A 13,668-nucleotide genomic window follows, 5' to 3' on the forward strand; every position below is an offset into this window, starting at 1 on the left:
GCCGAAAAATTTACTATCTGGATGAGATATGGATCAACGCAGGCCACACCAAATCTCAAGTATGAGTTGATACGGCAGTCTCATCATCCAGGCAAGCATTTTTAGAAGGACTTTCTACTGGGTTAAAAAATCTATCAGGTATATTTTCAAACCGTTTGAACCTTAGAGATTTTAATATTTTATGATCACAAACCATGATAAAGAGGATCATTTTTTTCTTAGCAAAGGGTAAAAGGCTAATCATATGCCACATCGAAAGCGAGGGTTTTGTACCAGATTCACTATGGGCATTTAAATTTAAAAAATCCGGTAATTATCATGAAAATGTCATGGCAATCTTTTGAACATTGATTTTCAAACACTTTACCGAAATTGACAGATAATTCATGCACGTCTTATCACGCTTGATAACGCACTCTTATCATTCCAGAAAGTTGGAAAAAACGCCTACCACTGCCTCTAGAAAAGATGATATTCTGAAGTGGCTGCAATCAAAAAAGATTGAATTCAACGGTGATATGCTCAAAGTACAACTTCTGTCTTTTGTTAAACGATATAAAAAGTATTATGATAAATATGTAGTAAATGAAATGACTAATCTCCGAAGGCACTCCGAAAGGCGATTTCGGGGTGGAAGAGAAGAGGTAATTTTAGTGGTGCTCATTAGGTTGCACCCAAATCCCACACTACCCAGCTATTACATCGGCAACCTGGTGTCTTTTAGAAGATTTTCACCTCCTCGCCAAAGAAAAAAAAGATGAAATGTCTAAACAAGATAACAAAATCCTTTGCCTTTCTTCACACCATTCTGAACTCAACCCGATTGAGTTCATTTGAGCCGGTGTTAAACAGCATATAGCCGATAAGAACTCCACATTTAAATTTAGGGACATAAAAATTCTTTTTGAAAAAGGGATATCGTTAATTTCTCCAGAAAAATGGAGAAGATGCATCGAACGTGTCCGCCAAAAAACTGAATTAAAAATATCACAATTAGACAATATCATTGAGGCGCAAATAGAACCTCTTGTGATTAGATCTAGTCAGGATAGTTCTTCAGGCCTCTTTGATTTAACCGAATGGTCAGGAGAATAACAAATTACAGGAAATCTTAAGCTGTTATCAAGCCTCAAATCTGCAAATATTACATTTTATTATGAAAACAAAAATTTATTTTGTTTTTATAATAAAATTGAACTTAACAAAATAAAATTTGATTAACAAACAGAAATATTTGTTAATCCCAAATGCTTATTGAAATTTGTGTAAATAAATGTCTTTTTACATATACAGTAATGGACAAAAGTATATAGACAAGTGAAAATCTCTATAAATTTTATAGGTAAGAAATTTAGAATTCCTTATTGAAAATATAAATATTATTGCCTTAAATGCAAATATATTTGGAAGGTTTTTCTTTCGTTTATAGCCACAAAACATTTTTTTCAAAAATTATTCGTTTTTGCTTAAACAAAAGTATATAGATTCCCACTTTGAATTCAGTATTTCATGTCCTAACACGTTAATCATTATCGAAATTGCAATGTAGAAGGTTCAGTTCTAAATGTTCTAAGATGCCCAGAGGCTCACAAATAAGTGTAGAAATTTAAAAAAAAGTTTTTAAATTTTTTAATAGTGATATGATGTGCCAAGTGAATATTGCAAGAAGGTTGAATGTGAAAAGAAAGGCAGTTTGGGCAATTATCCATAAATACAATCAACAAAGCACCATTGAAGTTGCCCCTCGTAATAGTCGATCTAGGAAACTTAATGAAAAGACTGTTAAATTAATAAAAACAATTTCATCTCGAGACCCATTCAAAACACTTAGGCAAATAAAAAATCAAACTTCCACCGAAGGAATCTCCAATGTCTCAACTAAGACTATTAGATGAAGGTTAGATAAATTAAATTTATTTGCACGTCCTCCCATTAAAAAAACCACTTCTTAGTAAAAAGAACAGGAAGGCCTTGACAGAAAACACTTGGCCTGGACTTTCGACGATTGGAAAAGGGTATGCTTTTCCAATGAGTCTAAGTTCAATCTAATGGAATCAACTACATTCGACGTCTTTGTGGTAAAAAGATGGATCCCAACTACATGTTATTCACTTTTAAACATGGAGGAGGATCTGTGATGGTTTGAGGTTGTTTCTCGAGATTTGGAATGGATCCGTTGCATCGAATTGAAGGCATTATGGACAAAGTTATATATAAAAATATACCTAATAATGCCTTGTTGCCTTATATAGAAGACTATATACCACTACGTTCCATGTTTCAACATGGCAAGGACCCCAAATACACCTCAAGGTTGGCAAAATAATTTTTGGTCGATGAAAAAATATGGATTTTGGAGTGGCCATCACAGTCTCCAGATTTAAATTCTATAGAGAATCTGTGGGACCATGTAAACAGACAAATTCGAACGAGGAATTATAATAACAAGGATGAACTTTGGACACAATTGAGAGAACCCTGGCAAAATATAGACATGGGTTACATTAACAAACTTCTGGAGTTCATGCCAAGATGCCAGGCTGTAATAGAAAACAATGGTTATGCAACCAAATATTAGGGGGAAGTTGTCCAAATAAAACGTTTTTCAATTAGTTTAGTTGAGTTATCAAGTAAATATTAATAAGTTTATGATTTGTCTATACAAGGTGGTCCACTTTTTTGTAACAGGACTTTAACAATCGATAGAAAAACTTATTTTAAGAAGAAAATTTCATATCAACATAGGCACATAAACGCTTCGTTTTAAAGATACCGAACATTGAAAACTTTAAAAAATTCTATTATTTTTTATAATACTTCAACCTCTGGAAATATTTAAACCAAATTTGATTTACAGCATCACATTGTATACTGTCGTATTCGGGTAATAATGTCACGGTCCATGAGCAACCAGTGTCGGAGTTGTGGGGTTTACTAACATAAAATTCAAAAATTTACTAATATGGTTCTCTCTAAAATCAAATTTTATTATTTATTATTGTTAATGATACGAATTGCACAATTAAAACAGCTACAAAAATGCACTTCATTTAAAGTAGGCGTTCAAAATATGAATCATTTTGTTGCACACGTAATTCAATCCGACGTCTAATGGATCGGAGAACACCATAAATTATAATTTCTAAATTCAGTGTACGTATCTCTAACGCGACCAATAAGTTCTTCCCTTGTTTCCACATGTCTTTATTCTTTTAAAAATCTCCAAACAAAAAAGTCCAACGGGGTTAGATCGGGGGAATTTGTTCATTTAATTTTTTTTAATTGAATTTGTTACGCAACCAGATACGAAAAAATGTCAAGACACATTTTTTGTAGAAAATGAATCACTCATTTAGGAAAAAAAAATTAGTTTTGATTTTAGACAGGACCGTATTAGTAATTTATTAAATTTTATGTTAATAAACCCAACAACTCCAGCAGTGGTTGCTCGTGGACCGTGATATTATTACTAAATATGACAGCATATAATATGATGCTGTGCACCAAATTTGATTTAAATATCTCCAGAGTTTGGAGTATTATAAAAAATAATAGATTTTTTTTAAGTTTCAACGCCCAGTATCTTTAAAACGAAACGTTTATGGGTCTATATTGATATGAAATGTTCTTCTTAAAATAAGTTTTTCTATCAACTGTTAAAGTCCTGCTACAAAAAAGTGGACCACTCTGCATATTTTTGTTCTTCCAATATTATACATCTAACTTGTATCTTTCACTGTTGATGAAATAAAAAAAAAAATAAAACTTTTAAATTTCTACGTATGTCTTGTCATAGAACTTTATAGTTAAACTAAAGTTTTAATTAAAGTACCCGCAGGAAGATTTTTATACAAAACCCTTTGGCTATATACTTTTGTCCAATACTGTATGTAATTACAATATGTTAAATAATAATTTGTAAAACTTTTTTATTTAAAATACACCTTTGCTCGATTCAGATGTTTACGTGCTTTTCTTTCCATCAAGCGCAAATTAAATCCCAATAGACTATAGACGCTTTAAATTAGTAATGATTTTTAAGAATTTCTTTCAGTAGTTCGACCGCAACAAAAATTACATTGTAGTAGATGTATTGCGCGTCTACTAGGAAAAATCACATAGTCCAGATCGACAATGTAAATTTATTGCCGAGGTGCAGCCAAGGCTAGCGAACGTTATAGGCCAAGAATATGTTTTTTTTCTACAAAATGCATATACCATTTATTTTTTATGTCTCTATGGGAAATGTCTATATGGTCCCTTTTAAAAAATTTCAACTCACGGTTTTTTTAATTTTTTAAATCACCCTGTATAATTCTCCTTGTAAAATCGCGGGAGATTTTTAATATATTCCATAATAAATGAGAACCCTTACATCAGAAAATATTTTCTCCGTTTCAACTGAGTTCGAGAAAACTTGATTCTAACATATTCTCATTACGTTTACATTAAGGAAGGTGTGGATCGCCCTTCAAAAACCTCCTAGGTACATGGCTGCTAATTTAAATAACTGAATTTAATTTTATTAATTTGAAAATTGCTATTTCTATTTAATAGAAACTGCCAACCGATAATTAATCAAACAACTAAAACATTATGAGTAAGTAATTATTTGTTGCGGTAAAAAAACCGTAAACCACGTAAATACAAACGACCCTGTACTTAATAACAGAAATATTGCTGTTAAGTGATATAAGGGAAAGTAATAAGATTAAGTGCATTCTAGATTTTAGTCGATTATTATCTCATCTAACATTTATGATGCACTAACGATGCGGGGCGAAAATATTGTTTCCATTTCGGGCATGGAATGATTCCATTATACTCACATTTAGCGAAAATCTTATTTTTTAACTCGACATAAAAGATGTCTGTGAACATAGCGCCATAAATTCAACCACATATTCTAGGTCCCAAAATCTGACAAAAACTTCATATAGACATACATATGTATTGTATATCGAAAGGCGTTTCGTTTTCGATATACAGGGTGGTCCTTAAGGGTATTCCGATATTTAAGACACTGATTCTCTGGATTTTTCTAAGATGAAAACATATGTCCTAAAACGAGTCGCTTCCGAGATACATGGTGTTAAATATTAGATAAAATATTTTTCTTCGTATTTTCATTTAAAATGGTGAAAAATATTTTATTGAAGTTCTATATATTTACACAGTAGTCCAAACAGTTCCCTTCCATTTAAAGAAAAATGCTGTAACCACAGATGTGCGTAGGAAGTACCATGTTAATTCTTATAGAGAATGAGGGTTACGCCACTGACATTTTCCAAATTGGATACATTTTTTTAAATAACCGATTTAAAATACACCAAAGATGCGTCTTGTGTTTTTTTAATATGATGAATAATTTTTGAGAAAAAAAAAATATGTCCCGTTAAAAACCTATGATGTAAATAATAGCAAATTGGTTAAAGAGACAAAATTGGCCATTCAAAACAAATAAAATATTACGTACGTACTCCGTTATCATGTTTACAATTTCGTGTTGCTTTTATATTTATTAAATTTTGAAAATACAAAAAAAAAATTATTTAATAATGAACACCCTGTGTCTCAGAAACGACTCGTTTTAGGACATACGTTTTCGTTTTAGAACAATCCAGAAAATCAGCTCCTTAAATATCGAAACATTCTTGGGAACTACCCTGTACAGGATGTGAAAAATTGGTTCCTGAAAATTGTTTTTTATTAACGTTTTTGAAATGGTTCGATATAAACAAATTAAGTTTTGTCATTTTTCATAACTTTTCGTACTCTTCCTGAATCTCTATAAAGAAATTAATTGCCATATTTTTTCAGAGGCAGGAAATACAAAGGGCTTGTGCTTAAAAAGTACCAAAACTTTTTTGTACTTAACTTTATTGACGATTTTATAAGAAAAAAATCAAATTCGAAAATTTTTACATAAAAAGGTACTCTTGTTGAAAATCGAAATATCAAACAGTTTTCGAGAAAATTGAGATCCAACAAATCGATGAATACTAAGTTTTATTAAATAAACGTTAGAGTTAAAACCCAGTGGGCCTTGAAATAAAACAAAAAAATATTTTTGACATTTCCGTACATGACAGAATTTATTATTAAAGTCTGGTGGTTTTTCGTTGTCACCGGGACAATGCGCAATTGCAATTATTATTAAAGAAAATGAATAAAAAAAAGGTTATAAACTGACGTTTGTTTATTAAAATATAGTATCCGCCGATTTGTAAAATTTCAATTTTCTCGAAAAACTGTTTAACTTTCAACAAAAGCACCTTTTTATGTAAAAATCTTCAAATTTGATATTGTTTCTGTAAAGTCATCAAGAAAGTTAAGTACAAAAAAGTTTAGGTACTTTTTAAGCACTACCCTTCTATATTACCCACCAGTAAAATAATGTGGCAATTTCTTTATAAATTCAGAAAGAGTACAATAAACTCTAATAAATTGCAAAATTTAATTAATTTATCTCGAAACGTTCGGAAAATATTAATAAAAAACCATCTTCAGAAACCAGCTTTTCACATCTTGTATGTCGAAAACGAAATACCTTTCGATATACATATCTTTATATGAAGTTCTCGTCATTTTTTAGGGCTCAGAATACATGATTGAATTTATGACACTATGTTCAGAGACACCTTGTATCATAACAACTACAATTCGCCATCCAATACAACTCTAATAAATAATTATTTCACCACTAAAAATTTGAATATCGGTTGATGCAATCGCTTCGTTCTTACGCCTGTAGTAGTCTTCGATTAATTTACTTTTAACACCAATCTCCTTGTATAGGTAAAGATTTTGTAACTAAAAAATTTCACAATTATCTTACAAATATTAAAATTAGCCTAAATTAAATATAAATTAAATCCGAAATTTGAAAAAGGAGCGACTCATAATGTCAAAGGTAAATCTCGTTGCTATGACAATCGTTCGTATAATGTGCCACATACACGTCATTATTAACCTGTTAGTCAACGATTAAAAAAAAAAGAAAACGTGCTGCGCAATCCGGCAGCGCATCCATTAATAAGAGCTTTTAAAGGTAATAATAGAAAAAAATTGAATTCTATGATTATGAGCAAAAGAAATGCAAACTTTCTTAGGTACTTAACTTCTTGTAACATTATCTGCATAGAATTCCAAACCTCCCGTATACTCACCGTTAATTAGATATATTCTTCTGAATTTTTGTTTCACTATAAGACACGCGTTAATACAATATTCACAATCGCCAATCTGGAAGCTATCAATAAAACCATAATAATGTATTCCACTCGGCAAAAATATTTAGCACATCATTAATAAACAAAAAAAAAATTTAAACGACTAACTTCAATGTTAAAAAACCTGCCGCCCGTCGCCTGGTACTATTGATAAACTGGGGTACAATACGTATGGTACCTACCAAACTAAAACGCGACTAGGCGACTTCAGAAAAATGTTTTACCATTTGCTAAATGCATTTCGGTTTGAAAGGTTACTCCCCGCCCCTGCTTTTTGTTTGCGGTACCTCAGACCTCCATGTAGCTACCTTATTCAGCATTGAGATTTGCAAACCTATTTAGTTGCCAATATAACTAAATCTCATTTTACATAGTTGGTAGGGTATGCTTTTCTACATTGGACCCAATTAAATACAATTATGATGTTCGATACTATGTACACATTCATATCACATCACAAGAGGCAATGTAAACCGCTTTTCAGTATTGCGCATCCATAAAACAGCCTGCTATATTTGCCAATTAATGTGGAGCACCGCTTAAGAGGTCCAAATCGTGATCAGAAGATGATAAAGCCTGGTGGATAAACGAACTTTGCCATTCGTTTTTAATGTAATTGTGGCGAAACGATTATTTAAACCAAATTTCACAACAATTTAGACATAAAAAAATTCCTAAGACCACTTTGCATATATGCTGTTCCAACTTATTCAAAATCTTGAGGCGCCACGAAATGCAAATATTTTTCTGAACTCTGACGGGGGCGAAATTTGACAAATGCATTGATTAGAAATCCAACAAATATTAAATTCTGGTAAAAATATTCTCATTTTCACTTGAAAATGTTGCACATTTCTAACAAAAATTTCCCATTGTCTGATTTTCTATTAAATAGTGTTAAAAAAAAGTGTAAAATATTTAAAAAGGTAATAGTATGAACTAAAATAAACAAAACAGTCTTAATAAACATGGGTCCACAAAATTACGGTTCTAGAGATATGGAAAGTTATTCTTTTTTGAAATATTTATTTACAATATGTATTATTTGTGTACAAATATGTATTTATTGTGGACAAACAAACAAAAAAAGCTTTTAGCAAAATAAAAAATGAACTTACATAAAATATTCAAAGTGCCCTCCTCCCATTTCCAATCAGGCACATCTTTGTTTAAAAAATGTTCAAACTCTTTCTAAAACTCCCTCGTTGATTCGGATTTACTAGCATTTTTTATGAATTCGTAGTTGCAGCTCCTCGCAGCTATTTATAGGAGTATCATAGATTAATGTTTTCAAATACCCCCAAAAAAAGAAATCTAAAGGGTTTAAATCAAGCGATCTTGCAGGCCATAATACAAATCTGCTCCTTCTTACCCATGTACGTAGAAAAGTTTGGTGTAACTGCTCCCTAACGGCAATCGAAAAATGAGCTAAAGTAGGATTATACTGGAACGACATTTGTTGCCTTTGATTTAGAGGAATGTCGTCCAAAAGATCACCCATTGTGTTGTGCAGAAAGTTTAGATAAATAGAGCCTGTTAATCAATTTGATAAAACAACAGGACCTATGAATAAAAATAAATAATGAAATAAATAATAATCATAATAATTACTGAAATATATAAACATAAGTAAATAATAATTATTATTATGTATTTTTCAATAGCTAACTACGTAAAGAGTAAAAATTTACCAAAATGAATATGTACTACCAGTTTCACATAAAATTTAATTATTTCAAAAATGGTTTGGAATAGATATTGGTAATCCTAATACTGTTCGATAGATAATTATATTCTCTACTTAATACTGCTTAGTTATAGAGTGTCCTATTTAAAAAAATACACTTCTGCAACTTCAAAAATGTAAATGTTAAGAGCTGAATTTTGGACACTGTATAATACTAAGTCATATAAATAGCAAAAATGTAAACTTAAAACTATGTATTAACATTCTCCAAATTTTAAGATTATGTCTTTAATAACAGCGAAGATGTACAATTTTAAAATTGGTCATTATGAAGGTACGTTTTTAATTCAATGTCAAATATCTCAAAAACGGTAAGACCTAAGTATAGGACATTATACAGAAAATGTGTCTCAAATATTACATAAAATCTAAAAATAAAATAATATACTGGGGGTTCTATTTGAAACAAGCAAGCTAACAACTATTTCCGGTTAAACCAACAGTGACAAGAAGTTGAAAATATTTTTTTTTAATAGTACAGATCGAAGTTAACTTTAAATTTGTATCACTTTTAAATTCTAGTAAACTTTTAATAAATGAGTTGGGTGAATAACCCTGTGTGATATTGATTAAATATCCCATTTTCTTTAAAAATAATTGTAATTACACTGTTCCAGCAACAACGAAAAACTATCAGACTTTCTTAATAAATACTGTCATGTATGGAAATGTCAAAAATACTTTTTGTTTCATATCAAGGCCAACTGGGTTTTAACTCGGATGTTTATTTAATAACACATAGTATCCACCAATTTGTTAGATCTGAATTTTCTCGAAAACCGTTGGAGATTTAACTTTCAACAAAAGTACCTTTTTACGTAAAATTCTTCAAATTTGATAATTTTCTTATATAATTCTTAATAAAGTTAAGTACAAAAAAATGTTGATACTTTTTAAGGACTATCCCCCTGTGTCAACCGCCCCTTTAAAAATGTGGGAATTTTATAAAATCAGAAATAGTACAAAAAGTTATAATAAAATATAAAATTTATCTCGAAACATTTGGAAAATATTAATATAAAACCATCCTCATCTACTAACCTCTCACACCTTGTACGTCGAAAATGAAGTGCCTTTCGATATACTATATGTTTATATGAAGTTCTCATCATATGTTGGGGCCTAAAATACATGATTGAATTTATGATATTATGTTCAGAGACACCTAGTATATTTATTTCACAAATTTGACCAATGCGGCATTGTTAATTTTTAAACAAAGAAGACGTTTGCATATTTTTAAGTGGGAATAACATATGGCATGTTGGGCTTCGTATCCTAGAAAATAATAATCTGTACGTGTCTATGAGTCCATCATTTTAAGGTAGCTTTCAAGACAGAATGCTCAATAGTTGATACTGCAGATTATGCAATATCATTGGTAGTAACTATTTAGTACTGTATACGCAAATAATACAATAAGAAAAAAAATAAAAGAAGGGGATTTAAATTTGTAGAAACTCTTTCAGTGTTTTTCTTAAATTAATAAACTTAATATTAAAAATGTTCACCAATCTAAACTAAGTGAGATAATAGTAATATTGTATCACTCTTCACCTTTAATTAACTATTGCACATACTTAAATTTTGTCATCTAATTTACATGTCTGTGTCCCGCAGAAAAAGACCAAATTTTAGTTTTAGATTATTTTATTAAACCTTAACAGAACACCTAGAACCTCAATTTCTGGAAGAACCATTTGTTCTTTCCCTGCTTGTATCTCTCCTCAAATTTAACTCTTGTCTGGAAGCGGATCTTCTTTCTCTTCATAGGATCTTTAAGATCCTTTGAAACAATCTTAATTTCCGTAAGATCTGTTACTGAGTAACGGGTAGGCATCAAATGATTGTAGTTTAAAGTCTGTAAATAAAAATTCTGATTAAATACATTAACTTTGTACTTAAAATTTATTATAGTCATGAGCCATTCCATTTAAGTCTGCTAAAAGTTCCTAGTTTATACAGGATGATTCATGGAAAGAGACTTATTAACAGTTCTGGATGATTACGAAAAATAACTTCCTCAAAATATGGTACGTTATCATATATCATCTACTTTATGCTTCGTAACAATAGATACGGATTTTGAAATTTTGGGAACTTATACAAGACAATATTAACAAATTTTCTGGATAATTTTTAAAGTCATGTTACTTCTAGTTGGGCTGGAAGTAATCCTAATTTTCAATTTTTAAATGGGATACCCTGGATGTTTTGACATTTTGATATTTTTTGACAACATTAAAGACTTGACTATGCTCAGCACTCAAACATTGTCTTTGCCCAGTAAAACCTTACTATTCTAGATACTCAACATAACAATGTGTTATGTATGCTATCAATCATTATTTTTTTATGTAAAGGCACTATTTCATTAACAATTTTATTTATTTTTCCTTGCCTATTATCATTTAGTTAGGGTGGGGTATTAAATTTTCTTTAAAAATAAAAAGTAACAGCATTGTACCTTTCTGACAAACAATAATTTGAACTAAAGATCTTACATTAATATTTTAAAATACAGCAGAAAGACTAAATGGTCAATGGTCTAGTTATCTGAAAATAAAGGTTTTCATATATACATGTATACACATATACAGGGTGTCCAGAAATAATGTTGAAATATTTTAGGAGGCGATTCTAGAGGTTAAAATCATAAAAAAAGTTCTTATAAACATAGCCCTAAAATTGCTTGTTAAAGGGGCTAGAACCCTTTAAAGGAAGACCTTTGAAGATGGTTGTTTCACAATATTTTTGAAACACTTTGTGCTAAAATTATGAAAGTCGATATACTTTAATAAGTAAGAATTGAAAAACTTTTTTTGTGTTAATAATGGCAGATTTTAATCAGGGGCGTCATATACGGGGGGTTTCCTACATAAATTTTGCCTTAACTTTTTTGTTTGTCTGTGACAATTCTTTATTTTTGAAATCAAATTACTGATTCGCAAATATTTTTTAATAAAAAAGTCCTCTTATTTCATCTTGTTAGAATAGACCACTTTCCAGAAAAATGAATTTTTATAAATTAATGGTCAATTACAGGGGCATCAAAATGCATCTTAATAAACATAGTAGGCATCTTTGTAATAGAAATACTTTTTTATTAAACAGTAATTATAAGACAAATATTAGTAATGATTACTCATAACAAATGTTGCAAACGTCAAAGACAAAAGTTAAAAGTGACTTACACCTATTATGTTTATTAACTTGCATTTCAATGTTCCTGTTGCACATTTATTTATAAAAATTCATTTTTTTGGAAAATGGTCTATCCTAACGAGATGAAATAAGAGGACCTTTTTATTGAAAAATATTGACGAATCAGTAATTTGATTTCAAAAATAAAGAATTGTCACAAACAAAAAAGTTAAGGCAAAATTTACGTAGGAGACTCCCTGTATATGACACCCCTGACTAAAATCTGCAATTATTAACACAAAGAAAGTTTTTCCATTCTTACTTATTAAAGTATATCAAATTTCATAATTTTAGCACAAACTGTTTTGAAAATATTGTAAAAAACCATCTTCAAAAGCCCTCCTTTAAAGGGTTATAGCCCCTATGAGAAGCAATTTATAAGATATGTTTATAAGGACTTTTTTTAGTTATTTCAATCTCTAGAATCACCTCCTAAAATATTTCAACGTTGTTTCCAGACATCCTGTATAGCAATCTACAAACAGTACATCTTTAATATGAGATTGTCCAAGGGGGTACTTACTTTGACAAAAGGCTTAATTTTACTCCTCTTGTGCATTTTCCCTTTACCCATCCTCTTATGGATTTTACGGGGATACCTGTCGATTCCAGCCACCAAGGCATGTCCATAGGGCTTGTCACCAGTCCCATCATCATAATTCTTCATCACAATGGCTTTTCTGCCCGCGTATCGGCCACCCAGGACCAACACGACTTTTCCAGGTTTCATAATTTTACCCATTTTGGTCTAGAAATAGTCAAAATAATCAATTAACAGTAAATTCGCTTTGTATACCCAAAAGTTGAACAAATTTGAGGATTTACACAAACAAGTTGACTCGTTGACATAACCTCACATGAATTTCAAAGACATTTTTGAAAACGATTTTATGGTAATCAATGAATATACACTCCCCATTTGTTTAGGGATATATTTAAAATCTAAATGGCATAAATTGTCCCATAAATTGAAGAAAATCTAGAGGATGAATTAAGATTTTAAAACCGTACTTACAAAACTCTTTTCTTTTAAAATGGAGGGTATGTTGAAGGACCTGTCCGATAGATGGTGTTTTACAGCTTGGCAACAGTGACAGTAATAACGTTTGACCTACGTATGACGTGGCGGCATCTGGGAAATAATTGGTTAGGCAGAATGTGAGAATGCGTCGTCATATTCTTTACTCATTACGTCATTCGAATGCGAAATTTAAACAATAGTTCCCTATGAATGTATATGCGTTTATTAGGACAGGACAGTCACGCACCTGTCCTGCGTATTATATATTAATAAATGTATCATCTACGACATTTGGATAATTATGCTTATTTGTGACCACAAGCCTGTGGTATATGAATTACATTTTTTATTTTTTAAGTTTCAAGCAATATTGCGTACATCGAAAACCTTATTTGGACAGGTTTTTTGCTTATTTAAAATAATTTGAATAGTATTGTTTCCTTTCAAATGAAATGCCCTTTGAA

The 13,668-nt window shown here is 30.6% G+C and overlaps 2 protein-coding genes and 1 long non-coding RNA gene across 4 annotated transcripts in view; 1 reads left to right on the forward strand and 2 right to left on the reverse strand.

The window, feature by feature from the left end:
* The window catches only part of LOC136418344 (high affinity cationic amino acid transporter 1-like), a 69,638-nt gene extending 62,206 nt beyond the window's left edge, over nucleotides 1-7,432 (reverse strand). Inside the window, exon 1 of the mRNA XM_066404380.1 lies at nucleotides 7,170-7,432. The gene's annotated coding sequence lies outside the window, so the exon portion shown is untranslated. The remainder of the gene's footprint in view (nucleotides 1-7,169) is intronic.
* Nucleotides 1-13,668, forward strand: part of LOC136418354 (uncharacterized) — a 212,240-nt gene that overhangs the window by 83,906 nt on the left and 114,666 nt on the right. The gene's annotated exons all lie outside the window — the stretch shown is intronic.
* RpL27 (ribosomal protein L27) overlaps nucleotides 10,612-13,668 on the reverse strand; it is a 94,713-nt gene continuing 91,656 nt past the window's right edge. The window contains exons 1-3 of one of the 2 annotated variants that reach the window (XM_066404392.1): nucleotides 13,199-13,276; nucleotides 12,707-12,931; nucleotides 10,612-10,840 (exon numbers count right to left, since the gene is read on the reverse strand). In XM_066404392.1, the coding sequence (XP_066260489.1) occupies nucleotides 10,652-10,840; nucleotides 12,707-12,925 (408 nt within the window). In that variant the 5' untranslated portion in view covers nucleotides 12,926-12,931; nucleotides 13,199-13,276 and the 3' untranslated portion in view covers nucleotides 10,612-10,651. Of the gene's footprint in view, nucleotides 10,841-12,706; nucleotides 12,932-13,198; nucleotides 13,277-13,668 lie in introns of those variants that run through there. The other variant, XM_066404391.1, reaches the window with a different exon arrangement.

This window comes from Euwallacea similis, chromosome 34, assembly GCF_039881205.1.
Source record: "Euwallacea similis isolate ESF13 chromosome 34, ESF131.1, whole genome shotgun sequence".
NCBI classification, from domain to species: Eukaryota; Metazoa; Arthropoda; class Insecta; order Coleoptera; family Curculionidae; genus Euwallacea; species Euwallacea similis.